Here is a 13,593-nt window from a genome sequence, read left to right on the forward strand (position 1 = left end):
CTCTTCTCATTGCATGGCCTGTACTTCTTAGTCTGCTTCTTGAATAGTAAAAGGCTGAAACTCAGATTAATGAAAAAGCCCAGCGAAGCATCTTAGTTTCATCCAGGCAGTGGATAGAGAACTACGTAATAACCCTGCAGTTAACCAGACAGTTAGCTGCTGTTGCATGGAAGAGTCATAAAGTGTTCTTTTACAGCAAACCTATAACCGCTGCAGACATAAAGGCAATCACGGCTGAGCAATGAGCATGAACTGAATTGCTTGTTTAATGATAACCTGGTAAAGTCTAGCTTCTGCTGCAGTAAAGCCCCTTCCTGATAATTAACCCTGGTCTGCACGCTTTTCTATCTATGGTTGAGGCATGAGAGAGCACACCGTGGCTCCCACTGAAGCCCGGGGCCACTGGCTTTATGAGGACTGTAAATCAAAGTGGCACAGATGTGTAATTTTTTAGCAAGTCACAAAGTTTTTTTTTTATTTATTGGAGAACTGTGGGGATGAATTCTTTAGGTGGTGTACCTGCTGCTGGTGAGTTACAATGACTAAAATATAAACTTCTCTGTCTATCACTAATGGCGCTGATGATATAATTCCCCTTGTTATTAAGGGTGGCATCCCAGCTGCTGTGTGAAATCACAATTAGCAATATGTATTACCTCCAATATGATAATCTCATGAAATATCAGCCATCTAATGACCATATTTATATCACAGAGGGTATGCAGTTAATTCGTAAACTGTAAAAATGAACTCCCCTGATACCGGGAATGGGCATGAAAACACAGATCTGATGAAAATAATATTAAGAAATTAGCTTTTACTGTCAAACTCCTTGTCAGCAGGGCCATTAACTGTGTTTTAAGACAGGGGAATAGAAAAAAAAAATAGGTTTGTACATGGGTGTGGACATGATTGGATTATGTATGACCCTTTACAATGCTGATCTCCCTGATGCACATCCTGGATCTAAAGGTCATCTGGAAGCGGCTCATAAAAGCCTGTGAAGAAACCATGAGTCTGTGATCCCGGGCTGAGCCTCGTACCCCACCTACAGAGGGAGAAGATACAATTGGCTCATCATAAAGCTGTCAAGCGCCCAGTTATCCGCATTGGTGAACACAGTCACATTTCACTGCCACAAACACGCGCTTGGCTTTAATACATCCAACATGCTCTGGAGGAAATACAGCAGCCTAACCAGGGACCAGCTTATCTTTTTGCCTTGAGACAGCGGCAAGAATGTTTTTGCTATAAACGTGTGTGATTGTGTCTTTCAACAGAAGGCTTTCTTTGAATAGATGATAAGAAGCATGTACTTGCTGTTGGAATTGTTTTTTTTCTCTTTCATCCTACATATCTGTTCATTGAGTAATAAAGATCATGTTCAGCATCTGTTGCAAAAATGTCTTGTCATGAAATGTTGGATTTTAGTGGAGTCATAAAATGAAAAAGAGCTTTTTCTCAGTTGGATTGTTTTCAGTGCAATTTCAATGTAAATCCTTTTTAAAAGGTTGATTTGCATTGTAAACACTTGAAATAATCCACTCAGTTATGACTGTCTTTCTTATGTTTTGAGAAAAAAATGTTTGTAGACTCATTACTGGAGAACTTGAAATGCTAAGATGGATATTTTTGCTCCATAGGATGCTCAGTCAAGCTTTGTTTCTTTGCAACGCTTCAGTGGGGTTTGGAAAATCCCTGTTACATAAACAGTGCATAATGGCACACACAGACACAAAATCTGCCAGTACAATATATAATCTATAGTCTTTGATGTTTTTAAAAACTAAGATGAGAAAATCAACCATAGACAAAAATACCCTGGGTATTATGAGTGCTGTATTTCTTGAGGAACGGAAATTAGCTGAGGTGTGGGATTTTGATTAATATTCTCAGTCACTAATGACTCAGCACCAGAGCGCTATTGGTTGATAAAAGTTAGATAACTGTGAGAGGCATTATCTGGATATTTGGAGAAACATTCAATCATTATGATTTGATCTAGCAGCGTCTTCCCTTTTTATGACACTAATTTATCTAGCAGTGAAAGTGTGAAAGTAATAGTTTGACAAAAGTGAGACAAAATGTGAAGCCATGGCCTGGAGTTAATTAGTTTAGTTTGGCACAAAGACTGGATGCAAGGGGAAACAGCCTGGCTCTCTCCAAGGTAAAAAAAAATCTGTGATCAAATCTTTATTTTATTGACATTCGTTAACGACATGCAGTCCACCACAAAACAACAATAAAGGTTTATGTGTTTAAGCCCATAAGACCAGTTGAGATTCAGATGATCTTGCAAAGTTGTATCGCTTTCCATATTTCTTCACACACTAACGCGATCCATATTATTATCTGGTGTACCGCCTTATTATGTCAAAGTGTTGATTTAGCCTGCAAGAAAGGATGTAACGGTACACAGCAAATGTGGAGTGATTTCTTTATACTAGCCAATACTTGCGCCACATATTGCCCCTTTAAAAAGGTATTATTTGATATATTGGGAAATAAATTTAGTTTGCCTCCCTGGTTTGCCTCCTTGGCCTCAGATCCATGCTCCCCTGTTTCTCTGTCGGCCGGTTCACTCCTCTGGAGACTGAGGTACTTAGTTGTCTGGACGTGTGCGGGCGGAGCTGTGCTCCGGGTTTGTTCTGGGCGTGTGCCTGGGGTTCCCGGCCCCTGGCGGTGACGTGCAGCTGGACTAGTTGACTTTGCGTCGTTGCTGGTTTGGCTGGCGTTGCATGGCGGCCGGGGGGAAGCTGTGCGTGGGGGATGTTGTGCTGGCGCTGGTGGGCCCCGCTTTTCCGGCGGCGGACTTTTCTTGGCGGGTGCAGCGTGGCCTGGGCGGCGCGTTTGCTGCCAGGCTGGGACTCGCTGCTGGTGTTTTTTTCTGCTGGCTTTCCTTGTGTTCTGCCGCTTATTGCTGCTGTTCGGCTGGTGTTCTCTTTGTTTTTTGTTTGTTTGTTTGTTGTTTGTTTTTCTCCGCCCCAAGCCCCCCTCCCCCTCTCTTGCAGGTTTTGTAGCTTTCTGCAATTGGTGTTTCCTTCTGCTATTTCCTGTTGTCCCCACCCCCTATCCCCGTTCTCTTGCAGGTGTTGCTCTGTGCTGTCTGTTTATGTGGTGTTTCTGTTCCCCATCCCCATGTCTGTCCCCTGTCTGGCCCGGTGACAAATAAATTTGAATAAATAACAGACAAAGGAGTATATTAATACTCTCTTGTTAAAGTAAAATCTGTCTGGCACAATATGGTATCCAGCTCCTCATACTCATACCAGGCTGCCGGGCAGGACAGGTAAAAAAATAAAATAAAATAAAAAGAATAATAATGACCAGCAGATTTTTAGCTTTTGAATTCATGCTTAAAGGCAATCCATACAGAAAGTACTTTTGACATCCATTTACACTTTTCCCCCCTCTGCCACATCATGTGAAGGGTAATCTCCACAGACAGCTGTTCAAATCACACAAATCTCCCACTGTTTATATGTTGTGAATGGTATCTATTTTGATTGATTGAACAAGGCTTCCAGTGTTGCTATGAGCTTTCTGTTTAATAGTTGCCAGATTTCCCCCGCTCGCTACAATGGGCAGGGAAATAAAATCAATGAATCAACAAATAAAAACAACTGTTTTTTTCCTGAATGTTCCTACTGAAAACATGTATGTCCAGTAATTTCTGCCTAGAGAAGACAGTTTGTCTTCCTGCTGTCCTTCCAGCTCATCAAGAGCTGCTGCTGACAGGGCATCTGGACGCTTCAGTGGCACTTATGCATTGTTCATGTCTCACTTTTGATGGTGATTAACATTAAAACCACTTATCAACTCTCACTGAGAAAAAAGAAATGAGAAGATTGCTGCCATATCTGGACAGTAAATATAAAGCTGCAGCCAGTAAGCTTAGCATAAAAACAGTTTAAAAATCTATCAAACAAATTAGTCAAATATAACAAAATCCTAAGTGTAAAAAGTTGTGGTTTTATTGTGGGTATACTGTATGTGTCAGACTATTTCTAGGCTGGGAGCAGTGACTACCTGAGGTCTCATTTTACACTTGCACTGATTAAACAATCAAAGAAAGATATAATGTGTTAATTAGTGAGCTTTAGAGGTAGGCAGATTCTGATACTATACCTTTGGACAAGGCCAAGCTATCTGTCCACTAGCTAAGCATCACATTTACTGTACAGAATCAACAGTGGGAACATTCATCTCATGGTCAAACCCTCTGCAAGAGAGAAAAAGAAAATCCCAAAATGTCACACCATTCTATTAAAGAAGCAGATCACTAACAGGCTAAATTCAAGATCAATGTTGAAAGAGAACAATAGCACACTTTTTCCAGTAGGATGTGGATTGCATTACAATAGAGGTTGGCACACAAAGTGGACCTGGTCCAGTTATCTCTCTACATTTTTGGGATTTACACATTTTATTAAAATAGTGTCCCTCATATATTTCTGGAACCTATTAAAAGCTAACTTTATATGTAACTTTACAGACCTGTTTTAAAGTGGGCTTCAGTCCATCAATCTGTCTGCAACTTGACTTAAAGTCACACATCTGACTCAATTTATCATGTTTCATTGTGCAGCTTTGAGCTCATGCTGTTATCCATCCTGGTTACTTACACTAGGGATGATCGATTGCCACGCTCATAGACCTCGTGTAAGGACTTCCAGTAAAACCATTTCAAAGATTTTGAAGGATTACATGACTGGAAACATGCGTATCATGCAGGGTATGTACAGTAATAATAATAATGGAGCAAGCCAATCAAACTGCCATTGCTCAGACAGTTGCTGCTCCACACAGGCAGTGTGCTTCCTGCAACCAGCAAGAACCTAAAATGGGATTTACTGTAGTGATGGTAATTTAAAATAAGATGAATGACGCTCTGATTCCTTATGTATCACAAAGTTTACCACATTTATTTTCATGAAAAGTCACGCTTATACATACAGATTAAGTCAATGGGCGTTGTGGGCGTTGGATCCTGTAATGGCATGCTAAAATCAGAATAATCAGTCCTTTTCATTCACTTATTAATGGAAGCTCTCACCAACTTCCTGTCACGTCTACCTCTCTCTGCTGCCCTACATTCTGTACTCTAACAGCTGCTGTATGTCTGCACTCTGGCAATCAAAAGTGTGTATGGTCTTGAGAAGCTTTGATTTGAGCCCTGTTATTATTCGTCACCTTGTTTCACTTTTAAGATGCACTCGCGTGACTCAAGATGTAGAAATCCCATCACAAAACTCATTAATGTTCCTTTGTTTTTAATAGATACATTGAGCAATGGTCAGATCTACTGACATACCTCTTATATGAAGACTACCTGCTTCTGTGTGCATGTTCCAATCTTCCTGTTTAAAAAAATACACTTGGCTGAGGTAGAAAATTTCAATTCTATTTATTTAAAATGTATTAATTAAACTGAGCCAGTCTTAACTGTAAGCTTTATCAAAGAGGAAAGTACCTGCTCTTAAATGTGGAGATGGTGTCTGCCTCCCGAACACAAACTGGAACCTGGTTCCACAGCAGAGGAGCTTGATAGCTGAAGGTTCTGGCTCGCATTCTACTTTTTGGAGACTCTAAAAACCACAGGTAAGAAGCTAAAACAGAGGAAATATGATCTCTTTTCCTGGTTCTTACCAGTACACATGCCACCGCAGCATTCTGGATCAGCTAGAGAGTCTTAAAGGATAATTTCTGTACTGGGCTCTATTTTCACATATTTTGGTGTCAAAGTTACTAGTAGGTAGAAAAAGTTTCCTTTGGGGCAAATTCCACAAAAAGTGCTTCTTTGTGCAACCGACAGGCTCAGACTGTGAATGAGGTGTCTAACAACATCATGGAAAGGATCCACAGGAGTGACTCCCGGTGGCACCCTTTGTTTTTAACAAACTATGTGCAAGAAGAAAAGTAGCCCAACAATTTGTCTTTGGTTTTCTGTTTTAAATATTTTACGTTTAGGAGAGCCTAAAACCACAATTAGAAGACCCAAAAAACACAATTTTTAAATAAAGACTTGCACTGACAGAATGAATCTTCAATTATTTGCTGTACAGCCAACACATTGGAGCTGACCCCTCTGTTAAGGTGAGACCCTATGGGTTTTCTATTTCTTCAAGGGTCATTTTACAACGCAAAGTTATTTAATAACATTTACGGTTGTAGTCCCTTTATGCTACATATGTGTCACTTGTGTCACAGAAAGACAACATTCATCAGAAGTGGCGCTCACCTTTGAGTTCCTATTGTTTTTCAAAAACTCTCAATACTGCATTGCATCCTTTTATGGATTATCTGTTGCCGTTTCTGTAGGTTGTGCTTTTTATTTTTCCAGCGATTGAGCAGTCATCACTGCTCATGACAATTACCCAGGTGTCATAGTGTTTATTCCCAGCCTGCTGCAGTTGCTGCTTCCTCCAATTACACCCATAAAAATGTGTTCACCTGGCCTCGCACTAGACCGGCAAAACATCATCATTTTGTCTTTATGGGCTGTTGACATTTTGATTGAACAAAGGCCACACTTGTTTTAGATCATATCTTAAACCATAAGTCATTTTAGGACCCTCTGGTCCACATTAAATGACCTTTGTGGATCATAAATCAACAAAACTCAGCTGCAAAATTGACATTTATTTACATTCAAATGTGGACCACTACTACGGTCAGTGTGACTGTGCAAATGCAAAAAATCACCCTGGAGGAAAATACTTCATCACAGAAAAAACAGCTCTCCTTTTATTGCGGTCCTTTAAGGCCATGCATCATCAGGTGTTTCTGGAAGGGAATGCAGCGAGCGCCATAGCAGACGTGCCAGAATTTTGTGCTTTTATTACACTTTATGGCCGAGATTGATCTCGCTGTTTCTGTGTAATCAACATCCCACCTGAAGACCCATTACTTCGACTGAATGACAACAGACGGCAGACTCCCATTGTATTTATCTCTGTTGAAAAGACAGTCGAGAATGAAATGCCATGCATTTACCTGACAGAAATGATTCTTTGTCTTTTTTTCTGTCTCCTGCATCTAAAATTGCAGCCTGATGACTTGTGCTATCTGTACACTTCAATGATTGTCTCAGTGTAATAATAAGGAAAAAAAAGAGGTTCTTCGCAGGTAGCAACACAATTGCTACACGTTTCAACCCTGATGGAAGATGGAACGAGGCTTAATGGTTCTGGTATGGAGAGCCCATTACCTGAGTAGCATGTCCTGTCGGGAGTCTCCTAATGCCTTACACATCAAATCCAGGAAAGGAGAGGCTGCAAAGTGCTTCATCTGGACTAGGATTTAGTGATTATGTTCAGGGAATACAGGATACAGAAAATATTTCATGCATGTCATCCTCTTTAGGAAGCCAAAAAGAACAACACTAAATCCAGTTGTGTTACTTAGAAACATTTTTATTTAATGAAAGTATCTTTTCTCTGAGGGATCAAGTAGGAAATAGACTTTACATATACTTTACATGTCAGTTGTTTGACTGAAACCCGTGATTTAAAATAAAAACAAAACAAAATAAAAAAACACCCCACCATCAACACAAACAAAACGGGATGACGGTCACTGTAAAAAGAAATATCTTGATGTTTTGGTGGTTGTAGTGGTTAAGGGTATCATTTACTGGGCAGATATTCAAACAGACAGCTGCTCTCCTTAATTTCTATAGGCTAGATGTGGAGGAAGGAACATATTTCACGGTTTGAAACTCTTGTCAATGACACAAAAACAGACTCAGTGCTGTGGCCTCCACTCTAGATAACGCGGCAGACATGTATGGTGAATATAAGTAACATTGGTAAAACATAATATGCGCCATTAGAGGCAACTGAGCGTGATGGTGGTTCGGAACTGTTTGCTCTCCACAGAAATGCTGTAAAGTTTGATGTTAGTAAAGTGCACACAGCACAGTCATATTCACCACCCAGGTTGCTTTAAAGCAAAGGCCACAAAAGGGAAGAGGTGCTGGGGAGCTGCTCTCTCTGCTCACTGCTGGGTTTAGACAAACAAACATTTAGTTTAGGGGTGTGTGTGTGGGGGGGTCATTTGGGTAAATTTGAGACTTGCCTCATGCAGGTTTAAAGGGTCTGTTCACCAAAATGACCAAAAAAAAAAAGAAGCACTTACCTCCTGTGGTATCTAGTCATGCAGATATTTTGTCTCCATACTTTCTACTGATGAATTTAGTTTCTAAACCTCTGAGCAGTGTTTTAATTGGATCTGTTAGTCAAATTATCTCACCAGTACACACACATTTACCAAAGCAGCTGTTTTCGGTCTAAACGCCTAAAATCCTAAGTGGCTCGAAACACAAGACAGCGTGTTTATTAGCATCTAACCGAGATCGCAATCTTTCTCGAACCTTAACCAAAGTGCTGCTGTCGCCAAAACCTTAACCACAGACAGGACTCAGGATGCAAAAACCCGGTCACTGTTCTCATAGTCCTGCACTCTGTATGCCCGGCATCTCTCCTGACGTCCAACTGTGACCCCGGTGTCTTAAATAAATGCAGTGCTTGATTTACTCATATACACATTGCCTCTGACCATTATCCAGGGAGCGATTACAGCATTCACTGTCAGCACATCATCATTTAGAAATATATATATATATATATATAGACTAAAGGCTGGGAAACATGATCCATTAAAAGCACTATTGTTTTCATGTTAGACAACTTGTGAAAATGCTACAATACTCAATAATATGCTGTACTTAACAGACAATAGAGTGAGTGCATGTTATATCTAAAAACATTACATTATATAAAATAATTTCCCTATTATTTGAACCTATAAAAGGCCATTGTTCTGGGGTGGAGGCAGAAGCCTGGGCAGAAAAAAATGCATAGTTATGTAACAATAAAAGTAAATCTTTGTTATGTGGGAAAACTTGGGCGTAACAGGGTAAAAGCTCCAGTGTATATAAGCAGAGGCTGAGTGAGAGAGTCTGTCCTTCTGAACTGCACAATATCAATAGTAGAATTGGGTTGACACGGGGAAGGTGAGCTTACACTTAATGAAACACATGAAAGTGAACATAAACTGGGAGTTAAGTTGGATGCTGTTGAGGGTGATGGTGCACCAAGGGGCTGGTTATTAGAGAGACTGGGAAGCATTATGTTATCAAAAGTACAAACACCATTAAAAGGAAGAAAGGACTCGACATTCAAATGTCTAGATCTGCTGGTTGCATTTATGACCCTAAAAAACCCAAAAACTGTTGAGGCCAAAAGAACAATAAAACTGGAAGTCCAGAGTAAAATATTTAGCTGCACGCCGTGGCAAACCTACTCTAAACTCTTTGGCATATACGACCAGCAGAATTTACAGTTTGCAGTTTCATTTATCTTTTTCTGATCAATATAAAAATTGAAATAGAAAAAGTCAGAACAAAAAGAGTATCAAATTTCATGTCTCCTACAATTTGTTTTTGTAAAATAAAATGTTAACATCAAAGTGTTTTATGCCAAAAAGGCCATATATCAATGCTACAAAAAAAGCTAAGCCTTTATTTACACAGCAACAAGCCATTTCTGTACAGGACATTCATTTTTATTACAGCACACACTCATGGCTCATACACCCAAAACACACACCGACTCCAAAGCAGAAAAATAGGATTTTTAGGTACCACTTATAGGGGCGACTGGGGCTGATTCTTTAGTTGTTGCCCTTTTCCGGTGACTGAGTCCCTTCATATTCCATGTCACATAAAGTCATTGAGCTCTGCCTCCAAGGCAGCGGCCATCTCGTCCGCCTCTGAGCTGCTGCCGCCTTCTTCCCCATTGGAATCTTTAGAAGACTCGTCGGCAGATTCCTCCGCCTCCTCCTTATTCTGGTCACCGTCCTCCTCCTTGGCTTCATCATGCTTACGTTTGTGGCCCCTAGAGAAATAAAAGATGATTTTGACAGAGAACTGTAAACCGTCAACCTGTGGGACTTCTCTGCTCCGCTGCTGCTGATTTACATCATCAACAAGAATATATTTCTTCTTATTTAAAACAGAAGACAAAATGCTGCATGTGGTTTTTGCTTTGTTACAAAATAGAACCAAACCAGAGACTACATTCCTTTAGTTGATCAGTTACTTCAAAGAATTAGGGAAGTGATGAGACACTTGGCTCACGAGACGAGCCACGTTATTGGGTTCACGAGATCGAGCTAAGACGGGAACACTATTTTTAAGAAATCTTCAGTGCTGAATTAAATGAAAGTATTGAGCATTCAACACTTAATTTCCTGCATTTTTTCTGTACCAATTTATGGTGGAAATGTTTTTATTTATATAAAGGGAAACAAAATTTAGGAGACATTAGAGCTGAACGATTTGAAAAAAAAAAAAAAAAAATTCTAATTGCATTTTTTCAGATATTGCGATTACGATTCCATTTTGCGATATATATATATATATATTTTTTTTAAGTTAAGCTAAATTTCGATATTCACTGCCAGTCCATTTTTGACGGAACTTGCATTGTCAAGCAGCACAGAGCAGAAAAACCGGGCAGGAAGTATGTTAGGCTTTATTTGGTTAAGTTTAGGTAACAAAAATATCACAAAAGTAACAAAGCAGCACAGTGATGAGGGAATCAGAGCAACTGGGGAGCCAGGTATACGGAAATGGAGGAGGCATGATTACAGACAGAGGGGGGAGAGGGGTAAAGATGGTTAGAAAGTGCAAAGAGGACGAGATAAGACGGGTAACGCCTTTGGGAAAACAAAGTGGATTGGGGAGAAAAAAACCACAATTACAAACAAAATGAAAACGCTGTGTCTCCAATTAACCAACTAATTACAAAATCAAATATAACCTTCCAATAAAAAAGACCCTGTGTAATAAAGTGCCACAGGCATCTTGGATGGCTAATTTGTTGCACGTGGGGCATCGTTTCTTTGACACCAGTGGCAGTACGATAGCGAGACCCCCCAAAAATAGTTTACTTTGACAAATACGATGACAAAGGTCTCAAAGGTTAAAACGTTAAAGGAATAGTAAACATTTTGGGAAATACGGATATTTGTTTTCTTTCAGAGAGTGGCATCAAAAAAGGTTTAGACCACTCTGATGTCTGTTTGTTCAGCATGGAGCTACTGGCAGGACGCGGTTAGCCTAGCTTAGCATAAAGACTAGAGGCAGGGAGAAAAAGACAGCCAGGTTCTCCCCAGAAGAAAAAAAAAAATAAACACCTACCAACACCTCTATAGCTGTGGCGATGAAAACATTTATCTATTTTAGTCTTGTTTACTGGAAACACATTTTAATACAAGGTGTGAACAGAAAGAGGATTCCAAAATAGTCAAGGAAAAGAAAAAAGGAAAGCACATGTTCCTAAGTGGCTAAAGAATTCTATGATGTGGCTGTAAACATCGCTCCTTCCACTCCACACCAGCTATGACATCCTATGCACAGTGGCTTATTAGCATGATGCTAATGAGGTGCGTAGGGGTTTGTACGGTTATTGTGGAAAACTGACACTGTGCTGAGAGGGCCCCCCCCTCATTAGACCACACCGCTTTCAGACAGCCTCGCTAACCTCCCACAACCGCAGGGCCCTGCTTGTGTGTTCATTAAAGGTCAGATGTCGGCTAAAATCAGCGGAAAGGATTTGTGACATGACTGCTATAGAGGACCCCTGCAGACTGCGTGGTGTGTGTGTGTGTGTGTGGTGAGGGGGAAAGTTGACATGAAGTTTCGGGGCTCAGTGGTCAGAGGGTAATGTGAGGGTGAGCGATAATGGCGAGAGATGAGATGGGCGAAGAATGATTATTTATCTGGCAACAATGTGAGAAAGTTAGGCAATCCCTACTGTCACACCATCAGCGATAATGTTTCTGCCACCTGGGCTGGTTGGTGACACTGAGTCACTGCAGTAAAAACTTGGCGTGTGTGATATTACACCCGTACCCCTCTCCCATTTCCAAATATTAACAGTTGAGACAGCGGGGGGGTGGTAGGGATGAGTTCCTCCGTTGTTTTCTGCTTCGCATCATTACATCCAATCTAAATCCCTGTCTATTAATCTAACCCCCCCCGCAGACACACACGCTGCAGACAATCCCACCACGTTCACTCATGTCAGCTCCAAAACAGGCTTCAGATGTAATTTGCTTTTATTAGATTTTTGCTGGTTTCACATGCTATTAAACTGCACTGCCACAAAGGTAGCGTCCTGCAGTCAACAACTTCACTTACATTTGAACAAACACACTACAGATGGAGGAATCTTTAATGAACAGCCTTGTCCTCACTTATGCTTGATTTATACTCCTGCGTCGGGTCTACGCGTGTAACCATGTATTTATACTTGCGCCGGTGTCTCCATTGTTCTATAATTAACACTAGTCGGCGGTAGCGCTACAGCGTCCGCTGTGTTGACTTTTGCCGGCCGAGAAGGCTAACTTCCGGTTTAGCGCTCCGCTAACGTGAATGGGGGTAAAATTGTAAACGTGGGACTGTTAGAGACTTTTCAAATGTTAACGACCGAATGGATCACATTCTGATAGTGAAACGAGTCATTTCGCTCGGGTTGATGGTCAAATATATTGATCCACCGTGCTACAGCCGCTGGTTTGGCCGCTAGTAAAATTTACTCCAAAGCACGGGGCACTTCCTGTCGGCTCGGAGGCATTGCGAGGCTACCCAGCCGCCTAATCACAGTTCTTACGGCCCGCGTCGCCTCGACGTGTAGTTACGTTTTTGAGGAGGTGCACGTCCGGCTACGGTGTAGGGTACGTGGCTAAACCGTCAATTCGATGCAGTATAAATTACACTTTAAAGGGAATGTGTGTATTTTCTTTAAGGGGTTGTAACCTCACATGAAATTTAACAATTCACCGGCTTTCTTGGTTATCTCTGTATGTCGCTTCCTCTGTGAAGAAATCAGTTTGGATTTTTCGCAAAATCCATTGGTTCCAGACAAAAACTCCTCAGAATAAAAAACAATAGAAAGGTTTTATGTGCTGAAGCCCGTCAGGCCAAATGAGAATCACATCAACGTTGGGCGGAAACATTGTAAACATCAGAAAGGTGTTTGAGTCATGGAGAGAGCTCCGCTTTGTTTTGGAAAGAAAAACTGATCCAGAGTTGGCTTTCATCCTATTGGACAGGTAAACTAACATTACTGCTAAAGTGGGGCAACAATGTCATTTATAATATTCAGTCTAGCTCACTAACCATTTTCGTTATCATCCAATAAATTTAAGCTATGCTGACATTGCTGAGCCTCTCCATTTAAAGATACACAATGATGACGTATCGTGTCGGCTAAATGCAGTCACTGTAGCGTCATCATGGAACGAGCATGGATTTGTTTAATGTCAAGCTGATAAAACTATTTCTGTAATGCTGCAGTGGGAGTTTACCTGAGTGTCCATCATCATGTGTGACGCCATCTCTCGTAATGTCTCTATTTTGGCCGATGCAGAGTCTGAGACTCGCTAATAGGTTCTGGCACACGCTTGGAAGCATAGTGGTTGCAATCTGAAACCTCAATGCTAGAGGCCACTGAAAACTACATATTTATAATTTAAAAAATTACATTTTCATTAGTGACGCAAACAACTCGTTAACGACAGTAA

At 40.8% G+C, this 13,593-nt stretch overlaps 1 protein-coding gene across 2 annotated transcripts in view; it reads right to left on the reverse strand.

Moving 5' to 3' along the window:
• Positions 1-7,399: 7,399 nt before the first annotated feature.
• The window catches only part of ctdp1 (CTD (carboxy-terminal domain, RNA polymerase II, polypeptide A) phosphatase, subunit 1), an 80,479-nt gene continuing 74,285 nt past the window's right edge, over positions 7,400-13,593 (reverse strand). For both annotated transcript variants that reach the window (XM_046057708.1, XM_046057710.1), the window contains one exon: positions 7,400-9,899. In XM_046057708.1, coding sequence (XP_045913664.1) covers positions 9,722-9,899 — 178 coding nt within the window. In that variant the 3' untranslated portion in view covers positions 7,400-9,721. The remainder of the gene's footprint in view (positions 9,900-13,593) is intronic.

The sequence above is a fragment of the Micropterus dolomieu genome, linkage group LG09 (assembly GCF_021292245.1).
Source record: "Micropterus dolomieu isolate WLL.071019.BEF.003 ecotype Adirondacks linkage group LG09, ASM2129224v1, whole genome shotgun sequence".
In the NCBI taxonomy this organism is placed as follows: domain Eukaryota; kingdom Metazoa; phylum Chordata; class Actinopteri; order Centrarchiformes; family Centrarchidae; genus Micropterus; species Micropterus dolomieu.